This window comes from Drosophila subobscura, chromosome E (assembly GCF_008121235.1).
Source record: "Drosophila subobscura isolate 14011-0131.10 chromosome E, UCBerk_Dsub_1.0, whole genome shotgun sequence".
Classification (NCBI taxonomy): domain Eukaryota; kingdom Metazoa; phylum Arthropoda; class Insecta; order Diptera; family Drosophilidae; genus Drosophila; species Drosophila subobscura.
In genome coordinates, this window is record NC_048531.1 from 9,100,851 (window position 1) to 9,120,346 (window position 19,496).

General features: G+C 49.6%; 6 protein-coding genes across 9 annotated transcripts in view; 3 read left to right on the top strand and 3 right to left on the bottom strand.

The window, feature by feature from the left end:
* The first annotated feature begins 79 nt into the window (after positions 1 to 79).
* Positions 80 to 1,706, top strand: LOC117890744 (actin-like protein 6A). The gene is made up of 3 exons (XM_034795799.1): positions 80 to 395; positions 463 to 1,305; positions 1,373 to 1,706. The coding sequence occupies exons 1-3, from the start codon at positions 191 to 193 to the stop codon at positions 1,606 to 1,608; spliced, it is 1,284 nt and encodes a 427-aa protein (XP_034651690.1). The 5' UTR covers positions 80 to 190; the 3' UTR covers positions 1,609 to 1,706.
* LOC117890727 (uridine-cytidine kinase-like 1) lies at positions 860 to 10,165 on the bottom strand. 2 transcript variants are annotated; one of them, XM_034795779.1, is made up of 8 exons: positions 8,731 to 8,945; positions 6,860 to 7,155; positions 6,688 to 6,794; positions 6,316 to 6,623; positions 6,076 to 6,262; positions 5,400 to 5,993; positions 5,219 to 5,335; positions 860 to 885 (listed from the first exon to the last, which is right to left on the bottom strand). In XM_034795779.1, exons 1-7 carry the CDS (start codon positions 8,943 to 8,945, stop codon positions 5,219 to 5,221), a joined length of 1,824 nt encoding a protein of 607 aa, XP_034651670.1. In that variant the 3' UTR covers positions 860 to 885. The 2 variants fall into 2 exon arrangements, with proteins under 2 accessions (XP_034651670.1, XP_034651671.1); XM_034795780.1 differs by lacking the exons at positions 860 to 885; positions 8,731 to 8,945 and adding an exon at positions 9,843 to 10,165.
* On the bottom strand, positions 1,684 to 3,073 carry LOC117890765 (S-methyl-5'-thioadenosine phosphorylase). Its single transcript, XM_034795831.1, has 3 exons — positions 2,921 to 3,073; positions 2,070 to 2,849; positions 1,684 to 2,008 (listed from the first exon to the last, which is right to left on the bottom strand). The coding sequence occupies exons 1-3, from the start codon at positions 2,969 to 2,971 to the stop codon at positions 1,970 to 1,972; spliced, it is 870 nt and encodes a 289-aa protein (XP_034651722.1). The 5' UTR covers positions 2,972 to 3,073; the 3' UTR covers positions 1,684 to 1,969.
* Positions 3,385 to 5,157, top strand: LOC117890735 (threonylcarbamoyladenosine tRNA methylthiotransferase). The gene is made up of 2 exons (XM_034795787.1): positions 3,385 to 4,374; positions 4,431 to 5,157. Exons 1-2 carry the CDS (start codon positions 3,385 to 3,387, stop codon positions 5,097 to 5,099), a joined length of 1,659 nt encoding a protein of 552 aa, XP_034651678.1. The 3' UTR covers positions 5,100 to 5,157.
* Positions 6,037 to 19,496, bottom strand: part of LOC117890770 (proteasome subunit alpha type-5) — a 36,038-nt gene continuing 22,578 nt past the window's right edge. The window contains exons 1-5 of one of the 3 annotated variants that reach the window (XM_034795840.1): positions 17,508 to 17,658; positions 17,308 to 17,446; positions 16,640 to 17,252; positions 9,502 to 9,508; positions 6,037 to 6,047 (exon numbers count right to left, since the gene is read on the bottom strand). In XM_034795840.1, the coding sequence (XP_034651731.1) occupies positions 16,654 to 17,252; positions 17,308 to 17,440 (732 nt within the window). In that variant the 5' untranslated portion in view covers positions 17,441 to 17,446; positions 17,508 to 17,658 and the 3' untranslated portion in view covers positions 6,037 to 6,047; positions 9,502 to 9,508; positions 16,640 to 16,653. Of the gene's footprint in view, positions 6,048 to 9,501; positions 9,509 to 16,574; positions 17,253 to 17,307; positions 17,447 to 17,507; positions 17,659 to 19,496 lie in introns of those variants that run through there. The other 2 variants (XM_034795839.1, XM_034795841.1) reach the window with 2 other exon arrangements.
* Positions 10,719 to 16,103, top strand: LOC117890808. Its single transcript, XM_034795883.1, has 4 exons — positions 10,719 to 10,903; positions 11,096 to 11,259; positions 11,357 to 13,778; positions 13,815 to 16,103. The coding sequence occupies exons 1-4, from the start codon at positions 10,846 to 10,848 to the stop codon at positions 15,953 to 15,955; spliced, it is 4,785 nt and encodes a 1,594-aa protein (XP_034651774.1). The 5' UTR covers positions 10,719 to 10,845; the 3' UTR covers positions 15,956 to 16,103.

The window sequence follows — 19,496 nt, forward strand, 5'->3', positions numbered from 1 at the left end:
ATATTTAAATCGATATTTTCGGCGATAGGCAGATCTTTATTTTGTGTGTCTGTGACTATATCGATGTTTGTAACGATAGTAGTCCTCACTCCTCACTGGCGAAAAAGCCGCAAAATAAATACAGACAAAACGGGCATTTTTGTGTATTTTTGCAAGTAATCAAGCTGAAAAGTAGTCCCGAAGCCCCAAAATGAGTGGCGGCAACATGCTATATGGCGGCGACGAGATTGGAGCCCTAGTTTTCGATCCCGGCCACCACTCGCTGCGTGTGGGCTACGCGCAAGAAGATTCGCCAAAGGCTGAGATACCCTCCGTTGTCGGCATTGGTGCATCCCCAACCCCTGAAACGAATCTTGATCCAGAGACCAAAACTGACAACAATGTAACGCCCAACAGTGAGTAGAAAGAAGAAATTGATCTTTATCATTACACATAACCCACACACAACACACCCACCCTCAGATTCCGACTCGCGCAAGTACTATGTAGACACAAACTATGTGAATGTGCCCCGTTCCCAAATGGAGGTTCAGACATACATGAAGGATGGCATGATTGACAACTGGGATCTCTTCGAGAAGGTGATTGACTATGCCTATGCAAATGTCATACAATCGGAGCCGGAGTACCATCCGGTGCTCTTCTCCGAGGCGTCCTGGAACGTGCGCAACAACCGTGAGAAGCTCACCGAACTGATGTTTGAGAAGTACAATGTGCCAGCCTTCTTCCTGGTTAAAAATGCCGTGCTGGCGGCTTTCTCCAGCGGACGTGCCACAGCGCTTGTGGTAGACAGCGGCGCCACGCACACTTCGGCCGTGCCCGTCCACGAGGGGTATGTCCTCTCGCAGGCGGTGGTAAAGTCCCCACTGGGCGGCGACTTTCTCTCTCGCCAATGCAGGCAGCACTTGGATAAGCTCAATATCGACCTGTCGCCGGTGTATAAAATCGCCTCGAAGGATGTGGTCAAGGAACGGGACAATGCACGCTTCACGCTGCGGAAGCTACCCGAAAATCTCACACAGTCCTGGCAGAACTACATGGTTCAGCTCTTGATGCAGGACTTCCAGATGAATATTCTGCAGGTGCTGGAGAATCCCTTTGACGAGCGTGTGGCCGCCCAAATACCAACTGTCCACTACGAGTTCCCCAACGGATATCACCAGGACTTTGGCTCAGAGCGTTTCAAAATTGCCGAAAGCCTCTTCGACAATGCCATGCTGGGTGCTGGCCAATTGGCATCCACCAGCGTGGGTATGTGCGATGCGGATGTAAGGCTCTCGCTCTTCGGCTCGGTTGTGGTCACAGGTAAGTGAATGATCCCTTGAATAATGCTCACAGCATTGCTTATGCATGAATTTGTACCATTGTTTAGGTGGAAACACGCTACTGCAAGGCTTTCCCGAGCGTCTCAATCGAGATCTACAGCTGCGTGCGCCCTCAAATACACGTTTGAAAATGATTTCGGCCAATGGGAGTGTTGAAAGAAGATTCGGTGCCTGGATTGGGGGCTCCATACTGGCCAGCATTGGGACATTCCAGCAGATGTGGATATCGTCGCAGGAGTACGAGGAGGCTGGAAAGAGTCAGGTGGAGCGCAAGTGTCCGTAAAATCGCTGCCAGTTGGTCATTAACATGAACGAATTCCAATTGTAATTTTAATTTTAAAGACGAAACTCCATGTAATTATATAAATGTGAACTTTTAAATGCGTAAGTCGGATTAGGCTGGCAGTACGATGTGCAAGAAATGGGATTTGATATTCTCACTGCTTATCGCCAGTCGTTGTACGTTCCGGCTTGATTGTCGTTTCTCCAGTCAGATTATCCTCCCCCTCCAGTTCGTACTGGATGGAAATGGAAGTGAGCTTTGGCACACGTTTCTTGTAGTTTTTCGCTTGTTTCGGTGGTATCAATGGCCGTCGCCGCCTTATGGTGTCTTGAGTGATTTCGGTGCAAAGTTTTAGAAAACGTCACATAGCGCCAGACATGGTATTGTTGCACACACATTGCTATGGCAAGAAAACATTTATTGAGTCACTCAAATAGCGTTTATAGAATTGATTCACTTACCTTGGCATTTAGAATGTCCTCCGACCAATCCTCCTTGGCAATACGTCCCACAGCATTCACCAGAATCTTCTTCACCTTGATGACATTCTCGGCAAAGGTCTTGAGCACATCCTGCACATTGACGCCCTCGCAGCCCATGCGCCAGCAATCGTAGTCGGTGGCAATCGCCACAGAGCCGTACAGCAGGCCAGCCTCTTTGGCTAGCACAACCTCTGGGCACGTGGTCATATTGATAAGATCGCCGCCCCATTCCCTGAACATGAGACTCTCAGAGCGCGAGGAGAAGCGAGGTCCCTCGATCGTCACAATTGTGGCCTTCTCGTGGGCCGGAATCTCCAGTTCCTTGGCCGCCCCAATTAGAATGTTGCGTGTGCGCTCACTGAAAGCTGGATACATGGGCAGATGGCAGACACCACGTGGGCTAGTGGCTGAGCCATCGTAGAACGTTTGTGCGCGCTTTGTGGTGCGATCTATGAAATCGTGCGGCATCACCAGGTTCCCGGGCTTGATTTGTTCACGCAGTGAACCACAGGCCGTGGACACAATCAGGTGGGTGCAGCCCACATCCCGCAAAGCCCAGATATTGGCACGGTAATTCACATTGGAGGGCATAATATCATGTTTCCTTCCGTGGCGTGCCAGCAGCACACACTGGACACCACCGATTTCACCTTGAATCAGGGCATCGGACGGGTCCCCGTAGGGCGTTTGGATCACTTTCTCTTGGCGATTCTCCAAAATGTCGGGATCATCCAAGCCGGAACCGCCAATAATGCCAATCTGTCGACAAGAGCAGAAAAATATTAATAGAAACGGACAGGAAGTGGGCGCCTGGTAGTGGCTCTGCTCACCTTGACTGGTATGGGCTCGAGATCAGTGTCTTTACATTTAATGTGTAGCATTTTAGAGATTGCTAACGACGGATTTTATTACTAGTTGCTGCGGCTGTCTGGCGAATAATGAATCCCGCTGATAGCACAGTTTGATAAGTGTGTGTATGGAGGGTAGGGTGCAAAAGCCGCAAAAGCTTGGGCATATTAATATCATAATAATCTGTGAGCAGTATGTAACATCTAAATAATAAGAAAAAACTCTTTTTACTTAATTAAGTTAAATCAATAATTTCAAGCTTTCCAGCTATATTCGTTTTGTTATTCAGCAACAATAATAATACAAGTAAGGTATCCATGAACAATTGCAGCCGAACAAGTCTAGTATTTTTCACAATCGCGCTTACCAACACTGTGCTCAGAAATAAGAAGAAGCTCAAATGTAAACAGCTGGACTGTGCTGCACATGTTCGGGTTTCGAAAGGATGTACCAACTTGAAAAGAACTTTGCAGGCAACGATATCGACGATATCGAGGATTTGATATCTGCCGAAGATGTCAAGCCGCAGGAGCGTTACCAGAACAAGAAGAGTGTGACAGTGCGGGCCAAGAAGCGTGCCCAAATCAAGCCAGAGACTGATGTCGAAGAGAAGCCCACTCCCCGGCCCACCATTTACGAGAGCGTCATACCCGGAACCCAAAAGGTGTTTGTGAAGACATGGGGCTGTGCGCACAACAACTCCGACTCCGAGTACATGGCCGGTCAGCTGGCTGCCTACGGCTACAAACTGAGTGGCAAAGATGAAGCGGACCTCTGGCTGCTCAACAGCTGCACCGTGAAGAACCCCTCGGAGGATACATTTCGCAATGAGATCGAGACGGGTATGAGCAACGGCAAACATGTTGTGGTGGCCGGCTGCGTGCCCCAGGGAGCGCCAAAGTCGGACTATCTACGCGGACTGTCCGTGATCGGAGTGCAGCAGATCGATCGCGTTGTTGAGGTGGTGGAGGAGACCCTGAAGGGACACAGCGTACGGCTGCTGCAAAACAAGAAGGTTCACGGTCGTCGGGTGGCCGGAGCGCCATTATCCCTACCCAAGGTGCGCAAGAATCCCCTCATCGAGATAATATCCATAAACACGGGCTGCCTGAACCAGTGCACGTACTGCAAGACGAAGCATGCTCGCGGCGATCTGGCCAGCTATCCACCCGAGGAGATTGTGGATCGGGCGCGACAATCGTTTGCGGAAGGCTGCTGTGAGATCTGGCTAACATCGGAGGACACTGGCGCCTATGGCCGAGACATAGGCAGCTCCCTGCCAGAGCTGCTCTGGCAGTTAGTCGAAGTCATCCCAGAGCACTGTATGCTGCGCGTGGGCATGACGAATCCTCCCTACATACTGGAGCATCTGGAAGAGGTGGCCAAGGTGCTACAGCATCCACGTGTCTATGCCTTTTTGCATGTTCCTGTTCAAGTGAGTGACAAGCCACAAATTAATCGATTCCTGAGCTAATCTTCTATCTCCCACAGAGCGGCAGTGACTCTGTGCTGGGCGAGATGAAGCGCGAATATTGTCGCAAAGATTTCGAGCATGTGGTGGACTTTCTACGTGAGCGTGTTCCTGGCGTCACCATAGCCACCGACATCATATGTGGCTTTCCCACCGAGACAGAGGCAGATTTCGAGGAGACAATGACGCTGTGCAGCAAATACCGCTTCCCCAGCCTATTCATCAATCAGTTCTTCCCGCGGCCTGGCACCCCGGCTGCCAAAATGGAGCGCATACCCGCAAATCTGGTAAAAAAGCGCACCAAGCGACTGACAGATCTCTTCTATAGCTACGAGCCATACGCACAGCGAGTGGGCGAGATGTACACGGTTCTGGTCACGGAAATCTCTCACGACAAGCTCCACTATGTGGGCCACAACAAGAGCTACGAGCAGGTCCTGCTGCCCATGCGGGACAATCTGTTGGGCACTCGGGTCCATGTGCGCATCACCAGCGTCAGCAAGTTCAGCATGGTCGGTGAGATACTGGACGATGAGCGGGACTGGACGCGTTGCGCACAAAAGCATGAAGAGGCTCCAATGGAATCAGCCAGGATGAGTCGAGACAAGCTGATTCAGCGTTATGTGGGCATTGCCCTCGTGGTGGGCAGCGTGGCCTTTCTGCTGCAGCTACTCATCAAGTTACTCTAGCTCTCTGGCTCTAGGTTGAGCAATAAAAATGCATCTGATTTCCGAATTCATAATTTAAGTAACGCTTTGAACTTAGCCTAGGATACATTAGAAACTTGTTGCAGGGTCCACCATCGCACCTAGTAGTCGTCGGAGGGCTCCGTGCCGAAGTAGCGATCGCCAAAGTTGCCAATGCCGGGTATTACATAAAACTTACTATTAATCTCCGGATCTAGAGCGGAAGTAACGATTTTAACCTGCAACGAAATGGCTTAAATGAAGTGAAAACTTAATGGAAAGATGCTCCAGAGGAATCCTCACCTTAGGGAAGGCATAGGCTATGGAGTGCACACCGATTTCGGCCATTAGCAGTGAGGCCAGAATGATGTTATCCTCGGGCACATCGTGATCCAGGAGCACACGAATGGCCATCATGGCCGCTGCCCCAGTGGCGACGGTGGCATCCATTAGTATCACCTTGTAGTCTTTTATGTCTTTGGGCAGCCTCAGGTAGTAAAGCTCTGGCTCGCCGGTCTTCAGATTGGTCTGTATGAGGATCTTGCCAATGCGTATGTCCTTGCACACATCACAGACGGCCTGCTCCATGGTCTCGCCGGCACGCAGAATGGAAACGCCGCAAATCTTTCGCGAGGACATGCGCTTGCCCTCGTACAGCACACCCTGTGGCGTCTCCACGGTGGTCAGCTTGAAGGGAAACAGACTCAGGGCATACTCGATGACGAGGCGTATAAGGCGTTTCGAATAAAAGATGAACTCATCTCTGGACGTATTCCGGCAGCGGATAAACGTGTGCAGGCCCTTGATTTGGGGCGTGGGATCCAGTAAATGCAGAGAATGTGGCATTGGCTGGTCCTTGTACGAGTTGGCCAGCGTCTCGCGCAGCTTGAACCCGCGCTGGATTCAAATGAAGGAGGATTTTCATTAACATTATAATGAAATGGAAAACTACTTCAGCTCTGTTCTCTTTCTCTCTCACCAGTTGCAGCTGGGTGTGCACGTGCTGCACAATGAGATGAATGGCGACTTTATTCTCGCCGCCTCGTGGCACAATGATGTCCGCATGGGCCATGGTTGGCGCTATATAATTGGCATAAGAAGGCTTCACCATGTTCAGGTATTGCTTGAGCACACCCCTCAGTTCGCGTCCACGTTGTGAGATGTCGCTGCAAGTTCAGATTTAAGTAACAGAATAGAATCTAGCAGGCAAAGTAATTACCGCTTAAGGCGCCTGGCCAGACGTATATCCGGATCCGTGTCCACGAATATCTTCATGTCCAGCAGCTTAAGCACCTCGGGGCTGTGAAAGGTGAGAATGCCCTCGAATATGATGACATTCGCACCGTACATGGTCTTCGTTTGTGTCTCACGGCCATGGGTGACAAAGTTGTATACCGGCACCTCCACCTTGCGGCCCTCCTTTAGCTTTGTGAGCACATCGACCAGCAGCTCAATGTCAAAGGCATCCGGATGATCAAAGTTATACTCGTTGATCAGAGCTTGCTCGTGCTGCTTCTCGTTCAGGATCTGGCGCGGGAGGGGGAGTACATTTCGAATTAATAGGAAGTTTTATTATCGCCTCTCGACTCACCTTGTAGAAACAGTCCATGGACAACAGGGTTACCCATGGCACATCCAGGCTTTCTATGATTTTCTCGGCCACAGTTGTCTTGCCGGATGCACTGCCGCCGCAGATGCCTGGTTTGGGTTTGGGAAGATTAGACACTGTTAAGCAGTTTGGGTGGAGGGACTGTGTGGCGTACCTATGACAAAAGGCTCCACCTGCTGACCCGCACAGTTGTACCATGGTGGACGACCGGCTGTATAGATAGTACGATTGTTGGCCCGTATAATGCACTCGGACGGATTTGCGGTGGTTGTCTGATTGCCAATCGAGGTGGTGCGCTGTCGCCGCCCGGCGCGTCGCATGGGTGACTCCAGCGCCGTCTTGGTAGGCACTGTGGTGGGCGAGGCCGGGCAGCAGTTAAGATCCCCGCCGCCAACAGTCCCATTGCCCAGATCGACGTAGAGCGGTTCCGTCACATCGGAACGATCATCGCTGCAAGAGATTTACAATCATCGTTAAAAATTATGTCAAGTACTGTGACCAGCCCCAGTCACGCCCAGAACCACCACAGACAATGTTTATTTATAATACGTGTGGCTAGAAGGTTTGGAATTCAGTGATTAGCAACGATAAGGTTGGTCTATCACAAACATTATTAATCTCGGGATTTCATTACAAAGTCAGCAAAATAAATACATATGTATGTACATATGTACTGCACACGCAAGGCGAAGAAGGGGAGAAGAGTTCAAGGATATGTTATACTCACTGACCTACTCTAGCAGAAACCCAACCCTGGGCACGTGCACCACCCACACATACAAACGTGCCGACGGGCAGCCCACAACGCAAATGCAATTTCTACTCAATATGTTCTAAAAATAGAAATGATTATGGGGGAAACGGTCTTCATTGAATTTAATTCAATGGAAGTGAAGTGAAGGATTGGTGAAAGCCAATTTCAAGATGAAAATTGCCATTGCTGCTGCATAAATCCATCCACCCATACATGCATATGTACATATGTATGTGTATGTCTGTGTTTGTATTTCCGCCATGTGTGGTGCAGAATGCTGACGTGACTTTTATGATTGCCGAAATTAATATATACAAAAATTCACACACACAAATGCAAATGTATGTGCATATGTTTAAACTTTAAAGAGTACTCAAAAAAAGAGTTTCCAGCGAATCATCAGGCAATTAATATATTGCATTGCCTGCATATGTACATATGTATGTACATATACGGACGACACACACAGGCAGAGCAAGAAGCAGAGACAGACAGACAGAGACAAAGCGGCGCTAGACTTTGGTTTGGATGCTGCGTAGGCATGCGTTCGTTGCACTCTTCACTTTATTAACCTCCCCCCCACTGCGTTGCTACTCAGCTGTGCCAAAAATGGCCAGACCAGGCCGACCATTGTGAAATTATATTTATAGTTTTGCGTAGTAATACGAAATGCCCAAACGCACGCATACACGTATGTACATACGGCAGCCGCAGTAAAAGAAGAAGAAAGCACATACAATACATATCATAAAGCTAAAGAGAGATGGTGGAGCGAAAGAGACAAAAAGAATTTGCCACGTGTATGAGCCTTGCACAACAGGTTGGCCTGAGAGCAAGGGAGAAGGATAACAAGCATAAGAAAGGATTTGGGCATCACAGTGGGAGGAAGCAGAATAGCGATAGACGTGGCGGCTTGATCGCAGCCATATTGGCGCATTTGCTGACGCTATCGCTTTTTCTTAACTTCTCTGCTGTTATTAGACGCCTTGCCAACCTGACAGGGCGGCGGCGGCGTCGCAGAGGCAGATGCTGACACGATAAACAACAATTTGAGAGAGCGTTAATTAAACACAGAAACACAGAGAGACGAACAAATACAGGCACACACACGCCGAACAAGGGCGACAGCAAAACAATTAGAATGGCGGTAAATGGACGAAATAACGAATGAACTGATGAAAGGCAAACACAACAAAAATATAGGCACTCATACATACATGCATATGTATGCACTGGTGTGTACATTAGAGCGAAAAAATGCAATGATTTACATGTGACCATTGGTTTTGGCTACGGCGGCGGCGGCCTTAACCTTTGACTGCTGCTGCGGTGGAACTGCGATGGTTAGTAGACCGCTGGCGGCAGCGGCGACGACGGCAACGGATGCGCTGGCAGATGCAAATGCTGATGTTGGTTTTCCCTTTTGAACATCGCTGTGGTTGTTGCTGCCATTCGACTTGCTGCACAAAAACGTGATGCTGCTCATTTTACTCTACCGTACGGGACTTGTGCTGGCGCTGCGCTGGCGTGGGCGTAAGCGTGAGAGTCGTTCGCTGCCGGCGATGCCAAAATGGGTCAATCACTCGCCTCACGTACTCACACACAACACACAATCACAGAATAATGCTTGCACATGGGCCGGCACGGATCACATGTGGTATGCTTTGGCTATGAATAAAAGCTGTTATTTTCCACGGGGTTTGTTCAGTTTTTTGCGTTGTGAGAAATATTTATTCGATATCTAATAAAAATGCGAGCACCGGCTAAAGTGTAAGCAGCAAGCAGCGCGCGGGTTGTGGGATTGACTGACAAAAAGTGTGAATGCAGAGCTAAGGTTAAAAAGCTGCGCTGCCAGCGACGCGACTCTCTGCTGCTGCGAAGGTAGGTACATATATACGTAGGCAGGGGAGGGAGAAGACGGCGGCGACGCGACGTCGAATCGACTGCTTGCTTATTGCTTTTTTTGTTATTGCCATTGCGTTTATAACTGTTCTCCTGAAGTGGCTCTTTTTCTCTCTCTGGTTTGTCTTTCTCTTTTCAACTGCAACGTAAAATGACAACCGGCAATGACAACAACAGGCAAAGCAGAAGCTATTGAAATTGAATTTATCACATGTTACGTCTGTGTGCGGATGTATTTTTATGTAAAACTTATGTACACTTGTATGCCATTTTCATCGTTTCGCCTCGAACATTTTGTATTGCGTGTTTAGCTTCTAAGGCCCGCCGATGATGAATGAGTTCGAAGCACATGGGTGTGTGTATGCATGTGTGCGTATGTGTGTGTATAGCGTATATCACAGTATAACGACTTTTCTTGGATGTTTCACACTTCACTTATACTTTATTTCGTCGTTATTACCACCGTTGTGTGTTGCGTTACCTGTCGGAGCTCGCGGAACTCGATGGGTTGTAAAATTTGATTTGTTTCGTCTGCGTTACAGACATTTCTCCTTCGGAATTGGTGCAGCCAGGCTAGTTGCAGCGATTAGAAACACGCGGTGATTTACTTCGTCGCCTCGTCAGAGCAAATGACTGAACGCAAGAACAGCAGAGGCGAAAAAAAACGTGCGCGTGCTCTTCGCAGTTGTACCACACGGCACATGTATACATTTAGGTGTAATTGAACAGCATATTGTTGTCGTAATCTAAGGAATTAATTGGAGCAATAAATCATTAAACAATTAATTATTAATTTGTTTTTTAATGAGTTTCATGGGAATTTTCAATCTTCGTGTATTCGCTCTCAGCTGTTGGGACCTGCTGTTTGTCCAGTGCTGAAAGTCGCCGTTACTACGACAAAATCGAATTTTTGGCTTTGGCGACAGCCCTAATTTTGTTTAAATCGAACGACTCGAACCGAACCGCTGATCATGGAAAGGTATGGCAAAAACGGTACTTATGCATTTTTGTTTACTTATTTGATTTAACCCTTAATATATAATTAATCAAATAAAAAGAAGTCTTGCAACTCAGCCAATCTTGTATGAAATTGACTGATAAAATGCCCAAATTATATATTTTGTGTGAGGGCTCTAGATAGTTAAGAATATTAAATCGAATAACACTATTAAGGAGTACGATATGTGATAATGAACATACACAATTAGCCCATTGTTGACCCCCCGAAGAAACTGATGAAACTTGATGAACTGTAGCGCAGTTCAGGTATATTATTTCTCAGTATATTTACGGTATTTTTTGAGAAGAAGCCAAGAAAATTTCGGTATAATTGTGCGGGTCAGTCGGTATATTTTATAGATAAGTCCGCGTTCACACTGCTGCCTGGCGCAAACAATAAAATTTTTTTTTATCTTTATTTAACCGAAGTTTTAGCTAAAATAAAGATGACCTAGGAGTGGCAACGAGAGTGTGTGCGCGTCAGGATGGCCTATATAAACATAGCTGAATGGACACCAGACCAAGTAACAGACTGGATCAAAGGTAATAAAATCTCAACGCTGCTCTGACAGGTCAAGGAAAAACTGCATCCGTGGGCTGCAATGCCACTGCCCACAACAACAGCAACAACCACAACAGCAGCAGCGACAGCGACAACAAAAAGCAAAAGCAACGCCCACAGCAGGAATCAGAACAAATTTCATCATATTCTGATGCGACTTTCTTTCTGTTTAGGTCTCGACGAGTCCATGGAAGGTTATTTATATGAATTTTCCAAACATGAAATCGGTGGGCGATCCCTGCTCAACATACGACCGTACGAGTTGGAGAATTTGGGAATGCAGCGTATAGGCCATCAGGAGATCGTGCTGGAGGCAGTAGAAAATTTACGAAATTTTGTGAGTACAAAAGAGATTTTGTAGGTTTTCCCTGGGGAAATTCCACCAACCCACACAACACATATGACATATGGCAATTTTGACCTTGATCTTGCAGCATTATCATTTGAAAAATGATAATCTTCAGTTTATGGCGTTGCATGTGGCGACGGCGGCGAGGAATTTGCACCGCGAGCTGGCCAAGAATCATGCGGACAGCAAGAAGATCGATACGCGCACCCTGCATGACATCACCAGGACAATTGCCACGCTGAAGCCGCTGGTGGGCAGCCTGGAGCGTTCACCCTTCCGGGGCCAGGATAATTACCGCGAGTATTGCGGCAATGTCCTGAAATGCGGCCTCGAGCTGGCCACATATGGGCATCGGGACCGCTTCGTCGAGAATCCAGTGGACAAAATCAGGAACACAGCGGAGCGGCTGGAGAGTCTGGCCAATTTCATGATTCAGGACATCTCCGATCCGATGGTGCTGCAGCCGTCCTCCCTCAACCTGGTCAACCTGAAGAAGCGCGAGTCGGAGCTGGGCTTCAACATAGAGTCCAGCTACAATGGCATCCATCGCGTGACGGACAACAAGTACCACTCGCCGGCCCACAACTCGGGCAAGATCGAGGACGGGGACGAGATTGTGCAGATCAACTATCAGACGGTGGTCGGCTGGCAGCACAAGACCGTGCTGAAGAACCTGCGCGACTCCCTGCCCGATGTGGTGCTGACCGTCAAGAAGCGACCGAAGCACACGAAAATGTTCGGCCAGATCTACATGCAGCCGTATCGGCTGCCGAGCAAGAAGCGCAACATGGCGTGTCGCTGGGCGGATCAGGTGCCCAGTCCGCGGGCCGCCTTTCTCACGCTGGACACGGAGAAGGTGGCCACAGCCGGCCACACGCTGGGCACAGAGGTGACGAAGTCTTTGGCCAGCGAAACGAGTGAGGTGGTCAAAGCCAGTCCGCCAGCCTCCTCCGACTCGGACTCCAGCTGCAGTGATATAGCCACGCCCACGGATCCCAAATCGGCGACGCGTGAGATGCGCCTGTACTATCCCAAGCCCAGGGCCCTGCTGCAGCGCCGGCACACCATCTGTGGCTATGAGTTTGTCAGCCTCAAGCACTCGGATCTGGTGGTGCCCTCGTGGCACGAGCGCAAGCCGGGCATTGGCTCATCGGTGGCCTGCTGTGATCCCGGTTCGCCCAGCATTCGCGATAAATCCATCTCCTTTGGCTACGGCCTGGAGATTGCACCGCGCCCGGCGACCTACATGGGCATTGCCGACAGCACCACGGACAAGGCACGGCGCATGTTCAACGAGGCGCGCAAGCTGAAGCAGCTGACGGGTGAGTTCCAGCGGGAGCATGTGGAGGATCGCTACAAGCCGGGCGTCAGCAAGGTGGTGCGCTTCGATGCCACCATGAAGGTGGAGGACTATGTGGTGCGGAACGAGAAGTTTACGTGCAATGTGGAGAACACCATACTGGAGACCTTCGAGCCCATACCCTTTGCCGACGAGGGCGACGAGGATGCCCTGGAGACGTTGCGCAACTGCAAGACGGACAACACCGAGGAGCTGCTGGATGCCATCAATATGGCCACTCTCGGACAGGATCTGCCCCTGGCCGAGGCCATCAATACGCCCCTGCTGCTAAATCGGGGTCGTGGCCGCCTGGACAAGAGTCACAGCACGCCGGCGTATGATAACTCGGGCGAGGAATCGGACACACCACCAGCCGTCGAGCCGCGCAAGGAGTTCCTGCTGGTAACGCCGCCAGCACCGCCACCGCGGCCGCGCAAGCAGAAGGAAATGAGTCCGCCGGTGGTGCCGCCGCCACCACCCAAGCCGGCCAGCATGCTGGCAGCCTCTGCACTTGTGCTTCTCCCCGTACCTGATCCCATCTCTGTACCTGTACCCGTACCCGTACCTGTGCCTGTGCCTATTCAGACTCCCACGACACCCTCGGAGCCGGCGGAGATCAGTGAGCTGCACACGCCCAGCAAGTCGCGCACCCTGACCCTCAAGAAGAAGCACAGCCTGATGGCCAAGCGGCGGAACACAAACCTCAAGCTGCTGGGCACCGGCGACATACAGGGGCATCTGTATAGGCGCAAGAAGAACCATCGCGGCGTCACCTACTGGGCCAGGATATACTTTGTGATGTTGGACACCATTCTGTACGGATTCCGCAGCAAGCAGAGCACCACCGCCAGTCTGGTCATCTTTCTGCCGGGCTTCACCGTCTCCCTGGCCAAGGAAGTGCACTCCAAGCCGCACGCCTTCAAGGTTTACCACACGGCCAAGAGCTTCTACTTTGCAGCCGAGTCCCTGGATGCGCTCAATCAGTGGGTGGAGTTTCTGCGTCAGGCCTCGCAGAAGATACCGCCCAACGTGCGTGCGGATACCAAAGATCTGTACTCGGAGAACGACAGCTCGGGCGAGGAGTGTGACGCCCTGGTGGCCAAAAATCTGTGCACACCCTCGCCCCAGGGCTCCAAGGAGATGTCCATGCAAACGGGAGGAGGCGGCGGTGGAGCTGGAGGTGGTGGCGGCGGCGGAGGCGGAGGAACACCCACCTCCAGCACGGGGCACGGCATCAGGCACGATCGCAGCTATCTGGACTCGTTTCGCAAGTTCACGATGGGCCCCTTCAAGAGCAGCGCGGCAAAGCCCTCCTGCGACATCCCAGTGCCCACGGAGCAGTATCGCAGCTATCGCAAGGTGCCCGGCGGCAGTTTTGGCATTCAAATTGGTGCCAATACACCGGGCTACCATGATCCAGCCATGCCGCCCACTTTGGTCACGCAAAACGCTTTGGCCGCTGAGGCGCGTAAATTGTCGCGCAGCTCCAGCCGCAGTTCCGTGGTGAGCAACACAGAGTCCGCTGTCTCCGTTTCGGCATCCGCATCGGTGTCTACCTCGCTGGCGCTGGGTCCGCCCACATCGCCAGCGCCTACGGTCAGCTCCATGCAGCAACAGAGCTCGGAGGATAGCCAGAGTCAGAGTCCGAGTCAGAGCCAGAGCCCGAACAGCAAGTCGAGCCTGAAGAAGGTGCCCTTCAACTTTCTGCACGCCTCCAATCCCAATCTGGTGGAGTTCGATTTCCACACCTCGAAGACGCTGCTGCCGAAGATGAGCGTTGGCGGCACGCTGGACCATCACCACAACACCCAGGGCTTTGTCACGCTCAAAGATCTGATGCTGCGCAAGCAGGAGGAGGAGGCCCAGGAGATGTACAACAATCGCGTGCATTTGGGCGTGGAGAAGCACAAGCATGCGCGCACCGAGTCCACGGCCAGTCAGCAGAGCAGCACCGTGGTGAAGCCGCCGGCCAATCTGCCCAAGATCCAGAGCGTCAGTCTGCCCAAGACGCCGGACTATGAGATTAGCTTCAAGCCGGACGACGAGAGCATCAAGCGGACACGCACCAAGGAGGGCCAGAAGCTGCGCGACTTTGGCTACGAGCTGATATGCGGCGATGAGCCCAGCTCCTCCAGCAATCACGAGCAGCTGCACCATCATCATCTGCAATTTCTGCAGCATCATCAGCAGCAGCAGCAACAGCAGCAGCTCCAGCAGCAGCAGCAGCAGCAACAGCAGCAGCCCCATAGCAGTCGCACGAAGCACTTTCTGCGCTCGCAGCAGCTGCAGATTTCCAGCTTTCTGCACAAGAGCAGCAGCAGCAGCAGCAGCCACGCCGATCCGAAGAAGAGCAAGGGCAAGTCGAGCAGCGATCGGAGGTTTCCCTTCTCCTCCAAGCACTCGACTGGCAGCGGCAGTGGCAGTGGCAGCGTGGCGTGTGCTCCAGCCCTGCCCATGACCATGACCCTGCCGCTGAACAAAAAGTCCAAGTCGAATCATGCGCTGGATGGTGGAGCCGGCGGCAGTGGCAGTGGGATGGCCAGCAGCAGCATTAAGAAGAGCCAAACGTACAATCAGGATCTGAGGGAGAAGATTACGGGCACCAAGTACGATGCTCATCGCAAGAATTCCGCGCCCATACCCATCTTTGCCAAGCTGTCGATATCCTCGGCCACGCCCACAAAGCCATCGAAGGAGAATCGCTTTCTGGGCTCGCCGCTGCTGCATCGCACGCTGTTCGGTCATCATCAGCAGCAGCAGCACCATCAGCTGCCGCTGCAGCCTGTGACGCCGCCGTGCAGCAGCGCAGATCCTGACTGTGATCAGGAGATATTCTCGCAGATAACATTGCCCACACACAACCAGTCCGGTTATCGTAGCTATCGCGGTCCTGGAGTGCCAACTGCGTCCACCACCAATCTGTGCACGTCCGAGTCGCTGCAGCCGCCACTGCCGCCAGCGCCGCCGCCACCAACGATGGCGCACAGCAGCAGCAAGGACAAGGAGGAAGAGGAGGAGCCAGATGTGGCAGCAGCGGCGGCAGCAACAACGCCCACACCAAAAGTATCAACAACCAATTCAGTGGACTCCAAAGCGGCCACACCGGACTACCCGAACATGGAGTGTCCGCCGGTGTTTGAGCCGGAAATCTATTCGCTCAGTGAGCCCAACACCAGTCTGTCGCGCCTGATGTTGCGCAGCAATAGCAACACGGCGACGAGCACCGCAACAAATACCAGCGCAAATAGTGCGTTGAACAATAATAATAATAATAATAACACCAACAACAACACCAACAGCAACACCAACAGCAGTCCCAGTGGCAGCGAACATCCAACGACCTAGGTGTGTGATGCAAAACGATTGTGAATGCTCTAAAACAGGATCCCGGACTAGGCGGGATACCTATTTACATATATATACATTATATATATATATATATATATATATAAACTCTCGTATTGATATAGGTATACATTTTTCTTACATTTAATTCGTCTTTGTCTTCCCTGTCCCAAGTGTAACCGTTTTCCTTTACAATTTGTACCGTTATCCTATCCTCCACCCCTATCCTTTAGTCGTTAAGCGTTTACTCTGCCTTATTTGCATTAATTCGGTTCTAGGTAAAATGAAAACAACAACAACAAATGAGAGAAGTCTGTGGCACACGCGTAATAATTGTTTATGATTTTGGCCTTTGTAATAAGGATTAACAAAGTTAATCCGAGCTGTTTTGATTTTGCTCAACAGTTGAATGTCTAGAGAGGAGTACACATTTATTATCTATATATTAGAAGGATATTATTGTAGAGGCGCATCCAGAAGAGGAGCCAGCCCGCAAATGTTGTAGTGAATACAAAATATATACACCAATACGATATACATACATACATTAAATATATGCATAATAAAAATCAACTGTATATAATAAACAGTCCACAACAGACGTTGTTTGTCCTTTCGATTGATTTAGAATCCCTTTATTCACATTTATTACCGGTTTAGAAGTGTTGGAAAATTCTCTGCATAATCTACGCATTTGATTACAAATTTGAAATATACTCCTCGACCTCCTGCTTGGAGAACATGTAGTATTCCTTCTCGGCAGTCATGGTCATCACCTCCACGTTGGTCGAACTGAGCTTCTCCTCCATGACTTGCTTCAGTGTGTTTAGACACAGATCGATGGCATCCTTCAGGCTCATTTCGGGTGAAAAATTGTCCTGCAAGTTCTGCTGAGCGCCCTCGCTGCCGGAGCCAATGGCCTTGGCGGAGTGACGCACAAAGGTGCCAGAGGGATCCATGTGCCAGAGTTGTGGCTTCTTGTTCTCGACACCGGCAAAGAGTATGGCCACACCAAAGGGACGGCTCATGGCGGCGGCACCATCGCTGTCGCCACTGTCACCGAACTGTATGGCCAGCGTGGAGACGGCCTGGGCACAAGATTCGATGGACATGCGCTCGTTGTAGACAAACCAATGGTTCTGGCACTCCACGCGGGCGCGCTCAATCAGTGTGCGTGCATCGGCCATCAAGCCAGAGGTGGCGCAGCCAATATGCTTGTCCACTTCCACGATTTTCTCCACCGAACTGGGCACCATCAGGGGCGATGTGATGCGCTTCTCCACGGCCAAGACAACGCCTGGGAATGCAGAATGGATTAGAAATAACATACATAACATCACGATTCACTCTACCTTCTTTGGTGCATATGCCGATGGCGGTCGAGCCCAATTTGATGGCTTCAATGGCATACTCCACCTGGAAGAGACGTCCCTCGGGCGAGAAGGTGTTTACGCCTCTGTCGTACTCGGAGCGTGTAAGAAACATGTCTGACTGCAATGGTACGATTTAAATGGGTATCTAGAAAGTATACTTAAACACAATAAATGCTCACTTTTCTTTTAAATTATTCACGAATCACAAAAATAAAAGCCGGAATGACTTGATGCTGAAATGACTTGCGATAAATTCAGTGTGACCGCGGAATTATCGATAAAGTATACTCAGAAACATACCGAAATTACATTACCATTTTCAAAATTTACCGTACATATACAACGAAAATTATTTTGTTTAATTTTAATATTCGGATTAATATTACAGACAAGCCAAGACTCCTAGCCTTGACAATACAATTTTATAGGGTTGATGAACATATTTTCTACAAACTAGAGTATTTTAGGAACTTCTTTTATTGGATTGTTGGTAAAATAAAGAACGTTTACAAAATTGTTTTGTATTTACATTTATGGAGTAAATACTCATTTCTCCGTTTAATGTATGAGCTCTCGGTTGGATGGAGTTGGAGCGATTTACCATAATGTGCCTGTTAAGCGCATTGCTGTTATGTTATTTTGGCGCACTTATTTGACTTAATTTACAGAGAAACGTCCACAAAATATTGAGGAAGTATACATTTAACGTGTCATAATTGGTTAATGATTATATAAATTATTGACTACTATGTAGTCAAGGACCCGGTTTACCGAAGGAAACAAATTGCATAACATTTCGTAAAATGTGATTTAAGAGATTTACTTTCACATTTGATTGCTCACTTCCACTCGCTCCACCACGATACACTGGAAATCTAAACAAAATAAAAGGGCCAGCCCCGCACAGTCTCCAGCTAATTGCATTGCCCTGTTACAAGACAGACCAACAAGAGATATAATGAATGGGTCAAGGTTGAGGTTGTTTTTGTGGCACCACCACTACCTACCCTTCTTTTACTTTAAAGATGAAGCTAGCTTTGGTCTGGGCTTTTACGATCACAACACATCACTTTTAACAATCCGCACAATGCAGGAGATCGCGAGCCGCCAGCAGAGGCGTTGCCACTCTAAATAAAAGTGAAGGTCATTGACCAAAGCAAAGCCCAAATGCACTGCCAGCGCGTGGAGTGGGGAGCGGGGGGAGTATCGGAAACGCCCCAAAGAATTGCAGTAAATGGTGGAAAATTGGGGAACGGGCGCAATTAGCGTCAAATGTGCCTAAATTTGATTATGAAATATAATAAGCATGTAAACTAATACAAACATACATACATACAAGTATGTACACACATAGTACATAACGGTACTGGCTCTCTGGCTGCCTGTCTTCCGCGTCTGGTCTGGTCTTCGCGTCTATCTGCATTTGCGAAAATTGTACACGGCACAATTGCCTGCCTGGGCTTTGTTTTACTTTTGTTTTTCTGTTTTTTGCTAGCCGAATTGTTGGTATGAATTGCCACATGATGGATTTTAAAATAGCCAAAGTCGGAGCTAAGTATGTTTTCGATTTAATGACTGAATGAGTGAGTGAGTGTGTGCAGCGCTGCCGGATTGCACAAAATTCCAGGCAGTCAGGCAAACATACATCACATAATAACTAGGAATATGTAGACAAATACACAGACAAGTCACGACGGGGAGTGCTGCTCCTACAGGAGGGGGCTGCTGGCGGTAATCACGATCAGGCCATCAGCCACTCTACCACCATCCCCTGAATTACACGTTGTCATGCATGTGTCAGCGTGACTCCTTGCCACAATTGTCAATGGACTGGATCTATTGTTGCTGTTGATGACCCCATAAATGCCCATAAGCCGATATCAAATATGTAAAATCCATCCAATAAGCAAAGTTTAACCTTCTTATTGTCTTTGCCCCTTGCCACACTTGGCGCTGGGGATTGCTTTGGAGTCAATAGCCGCTTGCATTTGCATAATCCCCCCTCCGCAGCATCGCATATATCATATGTCCAGGCATTGGTCCAGTAAAAAAAAAAAACGGAAGCTTTACCATGTTGACGTTCGCAATCCGATATTTGTTGCCAATCAACTGAAAGACAGAGAGACAGAAAGACAGACAGATAGAGAGACGTATTGAAATGCAGTAAT